This window comes from Aegilops tauschii, chromosome 3, assembly GCF_002575655.3.
Source record: "Aegilops tauschii subsp. strangulata cultivar AL8/78 chromosome 3, Aet v6.0, whole genome shotgun sequence".
In the NCBI taxonomy this organism is placed as follows: domain Eukaryota; kingdom Viridiplantae; phylum Streptophyta; class Magnoliopsida; order Poales; family Poaceae; genus Aegilops; species Aegilops tauschii.
The window spans coordinates 491362127-491371306 of NC_053037.3; the positions used below are offsets into that span (position 1 = coordinate 491362127).

The following is a 9180-nucleotide window of genomic DNA, read 5'->3' on the forward strand; positions in this document are numbered from 1 at the left end:
ATCAAATATGTCAAAACCCTTCCTTTCCTAGTTCAAAAATAATTCAACAATATTCATTTTCCTATTCTGTTCAGAGCAGCACTTTGTGAAGGAAGTACCACTTTGGCATGTCCAAATAGTATCCATTTTCTACAGTGCTTTCCTATGCCCAAATAACCATCCTCCGCCAAATTCCAGCTCAATCCATTCATTATTTTGAGCCCAGCTTCAACATTCGTATTTATGTCCAGTGTGGTACTTTGCAAAGCAAGTACCACCTAGGCTCCTCCTTTTGAGCTGAAAATTTGTGAAGACGGTCTTCTTAGTAACTGATCATCCTCAGCCAAAACTCACGCCCATTAGCAATGTACATTTCCCGTACCGCTAATCAAACACTTGGCTGCTATTTCATGTTTGAGCATCGATCGGTCTCCTCGTGAGAATCTTATGTTGTAATTTTCTTCCTAGCACCTACATGGGGAGTACCCAACCCACTAGACATGCCTAGGCCGCCCAGAACACATGGCAACGCCACGGTCACGCGGTGACCACGCGGCGGGCATGCGAGTTTACGCGCTCTAGAGTTGGGGCCCTCGGCCACCGCCCAAACCTCGACGTATCGCCACCAAACCATGTATTTATGATTAAATAGGTACTTATGTACCGAGAAATAAATTTTGGAAAAAATAAATAGCAAACTATGAGGCAGCTGCAGTTCAAATTTGACCCGCTTCCAACTGAATCGGCGGAAATTTGTGTTTTTCACGAGAGGTGGATCAAAACTTTTTACACCCAACCATTTTGTCAATTGTGCATTAAATATGTCCTAGTATTTTAGAAATTTGATTTGGTCCAATTTTGCAACAATTATTTGGGAGGTCCTTCACAAAAAAACCTCCTTTTGGGCACTCAAAAAATGGAAAATGGTTTTTTCGTCCAAAGAAAATGAAAACTTCCTTAGGCAACATTGTTTGCCATTCCAATATGCACCCTTGTGCACAATATGAGATCATTTGAACAAACTATGCCATGAATGTGGCCATAAGATTGAGCATTTGGGTTGAAAGCCATGAATCTTCACACATGATAGCTCATTTCTGAGAACAGTTTTTTAAAATAATTGCCGTATTACAAGTTTATTATTATTCCTGGTAACTTAGTCATATATAATGACACAATGAGAAGGTTTTCCAATTTTTTGATTTTTTTTGAATTTGTTATGCCTGTTACAAAATGCGGTCAAAACAGCGGGAATAACCGTTCATAGCTAGTGGTTGAATCTTGGAATTTTTTTTGTGTTTCTCTGATTAAATAGATACTTATGTACCTAGAAATGATTTTAAAAAAAATTAAAGAGCAAACTACGAGGCAGCTGCAGTTCAAATTTGACCCGCTTCCAGCTGAATAAGCGGAAATTTGTCTTTTTCACGAGAGGTGGATAAAAGCTTTTTACACCCAACCATTTGGTCAATTGTGCATTAAACATGGCCTAATATTTTAGAAAAATGATTTGGTCCAATTTTGCAACAATTATTTGGTAGTTCCTTCACAAAAAAACTCATTTTGGGCAGTTGAAAAAATGGAAAATGAATTTTTCGTCCAAAGAAAATGAAAACTTCCTTAGGCAACATTGTTTGCCATTCCAAGATGCACCCTTGTGCACAATATGAGATCATTTGAACAAACTATGTCATGAATGTGTGCATAAGATTGAGCATTTGGGTTGAAAGCCATGCATCTTCACACTTGATAGCTCGTTTCTGAGAACACTTTTTTAAAATAATCGCCGTATTACAAGTTTATAATTTTTGCTGGTAACTTGGTCACATATAATGACGCAATGCGAAGGTTTTACAATGTTTTGATTTTTTTGAATTTTTTATGCCCGTTTCAAAATGCGGTCAAAACGACGGGAATGACCGTTCCTAGCTAGTGGTTGAATCTTGGAATTTTTTTGGTGTTTTTCTGACTAAATATATACTTTTGTACCTAGAAATGATTTTTGGAAAAAATAAAGAGCAAACTACGAGGCAGCTACAGTTCAAATTTGACCCGCTTCCAAGTGAATCGGCGAAAATTTGTCTTTTTCACGAGAGGTGGATCAAAACTTTTGAAACCCAACCATTTGGTAAATTGTGCATTAAATATGTCCTAGCATTTTAGAAAATTGATTTGGTACAATTTTGCAACAAATATATGGTAGGTCCTTCACAAAAAAAACTAATTTTGGGCACTCGAAAAAAATGAAAAATGTATTTTTCGTCCAAAGAAAATGAAAACTTCCTTAGGCAACATTGTTTGCCATTCCAAGATGCACCCTTGTGCACAATATGAGATCATTTGAACAAACTATGTCATGAATGTGGGCATAAGATCAAGCATTTGGGTTGAAAGCCATGCATCTTCACACTTGATAGCTCGTTTCTGAGAACACTTTTTTAAAATAATCATCGTACTACAAGTTTATAATTTTTGCTGGTAACTTGGTCACATATAATGACGCAATGCGAAGGTTTTCCAATTTTTTGATTTTTTTTTTGAATTTTTAATGCTCGTTTCAAAATGCGGTCAAAACAGCAGGAATGACCGTTCCTAGCTAGTGGTTGAATCTTCGAATTTTTTTGGCGTTTCTATGATTAAATAGATACTTTTATACCTATAAATGATTTTTGGAAAAAATAAAGAGTAAACTATGAGGCAGCTGCAGTATAAATTTGACCCGCTTCCTACTGAATCGGCGAAGATTTCTCTTTTTCACCTGAGGTGGATCAAATTTTTTGACACCCAACCATTTGGTCAATTGTGCATTAAATATGGCCTAGTTTTTTATAAAAATGATGTGGTCCAATTTTGCAACAAATATATGATAGATCCTTCAAAAAAACTCATTTTGGGCACTCGAAAAATGGAAAATTGTTTTTTCGTCCAAAGAAATGAAAAATTCCTTAGGCAACATTGTTTGTCATTCCAATATGCACCCTTGTGCACAATATGAGATAATTTGAACGAACTATGCCATTCCAAAATGCACCCTTGTGCAAAAAACACAAGAGAAACAAATAGAAAAACACAACTACATAAGCTTGAAAAAGTATTTGATGTGCTCCACATGTGCTATGATTGTGAATTATAAAATTGATGTTCTCCAAATTTGCAACAAATATTTGGTAGGTTCTTTATAAAAATATCATTTTGGACACTCGAAAAATGAGTCTCTTACAAAAAACTCATATCTTAGAACACTTTTTTTAATGGTATTAACAATATTCAAAGTTTGTTATTTTTACTGAAAAGTAGGTCACACTTGGTGACACAATGCGAAGGTTTTTTACTTCTATATTTTTATAAATTTCTTAGGTCGTCAAATAGCAGACATGATTCAAAATTTTATTTTCAATCGATTACGACCAATTTAAATGGTCTTAACATCATCAAAGGGGATACTCTGTTCTGATTGGTCTAAAATCAGCTCACGCGGATGATGCCTTAAGCACCTTCGGATGCGCCCGGATCCAACGGGAGCCCACACCCCCCTTGTCGCTCTCACCCCCTCCCGAATCACCCCGTATCCCTCTTATCCTTGTCCACCCAGGAAACCCTAGCCCCCTTCTCCCAATCGCCGCCGCCGCCTTCTTCCTCCCAGATCCAATCCAAGTCAGAGCCCCCGACCTCCATCTCCATTCCTGCGCGCGTCGGCCACCTCCCTGCGGCGGAGCTCGATCCCGTCAGTCTCCCCCGAAACGAAACCCACCGCCGCCGCCTTCGTCTCCCCAACCAACCACAACCCACCGGCGACCTCCTCCCACTCTCCCTCTCCCTCGCCGCCGGCGCCCCCTCGCCTCCCCTCCCGTCCTCTTGTCTCCCTACTAGGCCCCAGATCGACTCGGCCTTCTCCTTCTCAGGCCACGACCAGATTCGCACCGGGGTTCCCGCATCGGCGCCGTCATGGACCTTCCTCCTCCTTCTCCACGACCACACTGCGGCAGAGGAGTCCTCCTCCTCCCACCGCTACCGCGACCGCGCCCTCCTCCTTCCACCTCCACATCCATGCATCCATCCCTTCCTCCCTCCTTGCGCCCGAAACCCTAGTCCGCGGGCGGCCATGTCGACCGAGCTCAGGATCCACAGCATCCTCTTCTCCTCCAAGAGCAAGAACAGCAACGTCTGCAAGGGTATGCCATGAATCCCTTCTCTTCTTCTGGCCTTCTTCATCTCCGCATCTGATTCGTGCGTGCGGCCGTCTATGTAGTCAGTTTGCTCCCTCCGATCTGCTCTGCTTGCGTGAAGGGGCCCGGCCAAGGAGAAGCTGCTGCTTCAGCTTCTTCCTCCTCCCCGGTGTGTGTAGGTGGTAAGCCATCTCCATCTCCCTCCTCCTCTCTCACCCCCATCTCGTCTCTGTAGGCAAGCAGTCTGCATGTTAGCAGGCACATGAGTCAATCAAAACACCTTTTTGATTGATATATACGTGTTCTGAGAGGAGAACCGTGTTAAGGAATATATCACCGTGTGTGATGTATATTTCCTTCCCAGCTGAATTCCGAGGTTGTATTCATTTGCTCGAAGAAATGTTTGAACCTTTTGCTGTAAATTTGTAGATTGATTTCAGTTGTCACAACATTTTCTGTTGCTTGCCTGAATGAAATCAGTAGTCACTATTCAGATAACTGAATAATTAGACACTGTTGTGTGTAGTCTCTGTTGGAAATATATATTGTGCTTGGCAGAATGGCAAATGAATAATAATTAGGAAACATATATTTGCTAGGGATGAAATTGTAGTCCCAATCTCTGATTCATTGCAAATTGCAGTCCTAATCTCTGCAATTGTTGATAAATGGATGAAATTCTAGTGTATCAGTACAATCATCTCTTAAGGTTGCTTACATTTTTGTTCAGAGCACGGACGACATCCGATGTTCAGACCATAAATTGACTATTGTGTAACATTATGGTCGATGCCTTTTCTTTTTTAATCATCCCTGGTTCCATTATATCAGAATGAAACCAGAGTAGTACAAAGTCCAGCTAAATTAGTTACTATGAAGTATTATCGAATGTTGTTCTTCCCTGCTCTTACCGGCGTCCTTTTAATTCCATATGTGTTTTTGTAGTTGAAGGAGTTCATTATGGGCAGCCGGAGGCGTACGAGTTCCAGGACATGCGCCGCCCATCGTTGACCTCCAGGTCATCAAGAACGCCTGGGACGGCAAGAGCTACCTCCTCATGCAGGTACCAATACATCTTCATACACGCGCACACATTGGTTAATCTGCAGATTGATTGATCAGCAATGGCGCGGCGTTTTCTGCAGAGCACGTCCAAGATGGCGAGCAGGACGATGTACTGCACGGGAAGGATCAAGTCTTTCGTTGTCCCCCTCGCCAACTACTCCCTCGACACCACCGCCGCTCCAGGTACACGTATACCAAGCAGAGTATGCAAGTACTTGTACACCGTACCGCGTATGCAGCTTCCAGAGTAATTTCCTTGTTTCCACCTCTGCTTGCAGTGTCCCAAGTATACACGTTTATTCTAGTTATATGCTTGCAAGGTTAGATCATAGTCTGACAGTTTGTTTGCACAGTATGCTGTCATTTAGCTGCAGTTAATCAGCTTATGTACTAGGCGTTCCTGAAACCTTAGGCCATAAGCAACAAGTGACGTGATGATGTATCCCTCCTACATCCTAGCTCTCTATGGAGTAGGGCTGTTGTTCCACCGTTGCGAGCTAACTTGATGTGTTCTGTTTTGGAGTATGTAATGTTACTCTCTTTTTGGCCAGCTGGGTGCTTTTCTAGTTCAACACAACATCTTTGGCTTGAGTTCTCTTTTCATTATTTGTATAATTGAAAATTGGAAATTCTGCCCTCTGCCATTTTGGACCCTGGTGATTCACTGGGAATTTTCCATGCCCCTTGGAATCTAACACGTCCTTCTCCACATCTTAAACTAACAAGCATGGGTTATGAGTTTAGCTATGAACTTCTTTTTGTTTATCGTGTGTTGTAAAATTCCTGGTTGTTTATTCCTGTTGGCTAAGTATATGGTATGACAATTTTTGTAGGTGAACGTTCCGAAGACCAAGAAGACCTGCAAGAACAAGGAGTGCAAGAAGCACCCTCCACAAGGTTACCTAGTACAAGAAAGGCAGGGATAGCCTTTCTGCTCAGGGGAAGCGTCGTTATGACCGCAAGCAGTCTGGATATGGAGGCCAGACAAAGCATGTTTTCCACAAGAAGGTATGTTACTCATTCCTGTGGGCATATATCTTATTTGAAGTACAACTCAACTTACTGTGGAAATGTTGGCTATTCCTCTTCTGCTGCTTCTTTGCATCTGGATGTTTATTCTTCTACTTCTTTCAGGCCACATCTGGACTTATTTGATGTTCCTCCTCCGCGGCGGCCCCGCGTCGCGCGCCCCCGCCGGCAGTCTGGGCGACGGTGGACGGGCCGCTGGGGATGCCGCTGGACTTCCTATGACTTGTTGCTAAGATTAACAATTACTCTGTAGACCCTGCTGTGATAATACGTGTTTTATGGTCACAGCTCAGTCCTCGGTTATATTTTTTTGGGATGAAACGATATGTGTAATTCTAGTGATATTTGGAGATTTTGTGATCCCTCTCCGAGTTGCAACCGGGGGCTGCTGTTAGAGGTTCATCCGTGGCTATTAGTCACGGTCAATTAGAGGAACTAGTACTAGTACTACGGCGCATCATCAGAGGAACCAGTACTTGGGCTCTTGTTGACCTTCAAGCCTTTCCTGGCAGTCCCACAACACTACAAGTATAACATACCAGTACCTGTTTAGGTAGTGCTATAGAGCGATGTGTGTGGTTCTGTGGCACTGGCATGCTGTATGTGAAGACTCAAGAGTCTTCTTTTGTTGTACTTGTAGATGTAGCGGTGTTCTTGGCACTGTGACCTAAAGCAATCAGTCGGCCAATTGCAGTCTTGGCATGCTCTGTTGCTCTCCTAGTTGTTAACCTATGTGTAGTAGTACGTAGGAATAGAGGTATGCTAAATCTGGCATTTTCAAGTATGCTGTGTTGCTGTGACTGCTCTCAGTTTAATAATTTTAACTCTTCTAGCATTTTCAAGTATGCATAGTGTATTAGTGTATCCTCGTCTGTGTTGTTTGATTTATATATGGTGTTGAAGGTCTTGCTCACCCTGTGTCTACCTAATACCTGCAGATCAACGGCTCTCTGGCTCCGCAGGGCCAGCAAGGACCTGATGAAGAGGGGGCTCATCAGGATGGTGTCAATATTGTGGGAACTGTTCTAGTGCCTGATCTGTATCCCAATTCAGGCTCAAAATGCGCCCCATTTACTTCACCTCTAGAATATCTCTTTCCTGTCTTTGTGGAATAGTAACATATGAAATGTCATACCTGCTTAAATCTTAGTTGCTACATGCTAGTAGGAGATAATTTTTCCAATTCTATCTTCTGCGATTAAAACAAATCCACGACAGAGTTGCAGCAAATAGATTTTTACCAGTTCTATCTTCTGTATCAAAAAAAATCCACAACTGTTTCAAATGACAGTAGCAGCATGCCGATTTTTATCAATATTGTGGAAATTTCTCTAAAGTAGAAGTTGCTTAACTATGCAAGTTGCTTTAAATTTGGGAAATTGCTCTGAAGTACAATATGTTAGAAGAAACTACCATGTATCTGGAATGGATCATCAATCACTCTTTATACACTTGCAACTCAGTTTCTTTCATATAAGTTCTGCTGCCTTTCTTTAGGTTGAGCTACTGCCCTGTTAATTGCTTTTACAAACATTATCATTTGCCATATTGCTTTAACAAACATTATCATTTTTTCCGTTTCTCAAATACAAAATAGCTTGCTCCTTCTAGTTGTGGCATCCCCATTGTTAATCTTTATGATGTTGTTCCTCACTAATATAATATTTACTGATTATTGGTAGTCACTAGTATTCACTGATAACTATGCCTCGTTTTGATTGTTCTATTGTTATTTATGCCAAAAGGTTAACATGTTCGAATTTATTTTGTTCCTGACCATTTTGTTTTATAACATGCAGATGGTGGCCTCTATTCATGTTTCGTCCTGAGCTCCAGGATGAAGAAGTTGGAAGAAGCAATGCATGCTGGATCTAGGCATGCATGCATGCTCTAGTATCCCTGCTTCTGAACCTAGCTAGGGAGGTGCAGGACTTTGTTGTAACGTTGATTTTTTTGGGAATTTTGCTGTACTGGTGATTTTGCTGAGAGTTTGGTGTATATTTGCTTGCCACTATGTTTACTTGATATTTATTTCTGGATTAGAAAATATATTGGCATTGAATCTGGGCTGAATGTATATCTATGATGTAAATATTATTTAACATGAAGAGGCAGAGCCCAAATCAAGAAGTGGATGAAATGTCTATTGGACCAAGTTTATTTGGGCTTTGAAAAGGCCATGGCCCAAAATATATTAGTGGGAACAAAGGCTGAAAATAAAAAAATGGATTGTAAAATGACCGTGGCCTAAAAAGGAAATGGCATGTGAAAGGCCATGACCCAGAAAATAAAAAGGCTGAATTACTGGGCAGGCCCATGTAGCTAGCAAAAATTAACAGAAAAAAATATATATAAAAATGCTGAATTGTTGGGCCTGGCCCATGTAAAACACCCAATTGGACCGGGCCGATTCTAATTTTTGACCTTTTCAATTGGTCGCAAATTTGCCACGTCAGATTGCCACGTCGGATCTGACGTGGCCTGAGCAGACAGCCAGTGACCAAAACAAAAGGTCATGGGTTCAACGACCTTCTGTTTTGGTCGTAAACGTCTACGACTTTCTCACAAAGAAGGTCGTTAATTTCAGTTTACGACTGCCAGCTTTTGACCTTCTGTTTTTGGTCACAAAAAGGTCGCAAATGAAAAACAATGACCTTTCAGTGACCAATAGTCAAGGTCATAAGTTGACATATTTCTTGTAGTGAATCGGAGTGACAAATCCTAATCTCGATCTACGCCAACTCTACAAGTACCATCAGAGACACCTGTAGAGCACTTTTATAATCACCCAGTTACGTTGTGACATTTGGTAGCACACAAAGTGTTCCTCCGGTATTTGGGAGTTGCATAATCTCATAGTCATAGGAACATGTATAAGTCATGAAGAAAGCAATAGCAATATACTAAACGATCAAATTCTAAGCTAATGGAATGGGTCAAG

General features: G+C 41.3%; 1 protein-coding gene across 2 annotated transcripts; it reads left to right on the top strand.

Moving 5' to 3' along the window:
- The first annotated feature begins 4069 nt into the window (after positions 1–4069).
- Positions 4070–8303, top strand: LOC109743861 (uncharacterized). 2 transcript variants are annotated; one of them, XM_020302945.4, is made up of 5 exons: positions 4070–4324; positions 5091–5208; positions 5291–5393; positions 6044–6218; positions 6345–8303. In XM_020302945.4, exons 2-5 carry the CDS (start codon positions 5203–5205, stop codon positions 6490–6492), a joined length of 432 nt encoding a protein of 143 aa, XP_020158534.1. In that variant the 5' UTR covers positions 4070–4324; positions 5091–5202; the 3' UTR covers positions 6493–8303. The 2 variants fall into 2 exon arrangements, with proteins under 2 accessions (XP_020158534.1, XP_020158533.1); XM_020302944.4 differs by having other exon boundaries at positions 4135–4327.
- Positions 8304–9180: the final 877 nt, after the last annotated feature.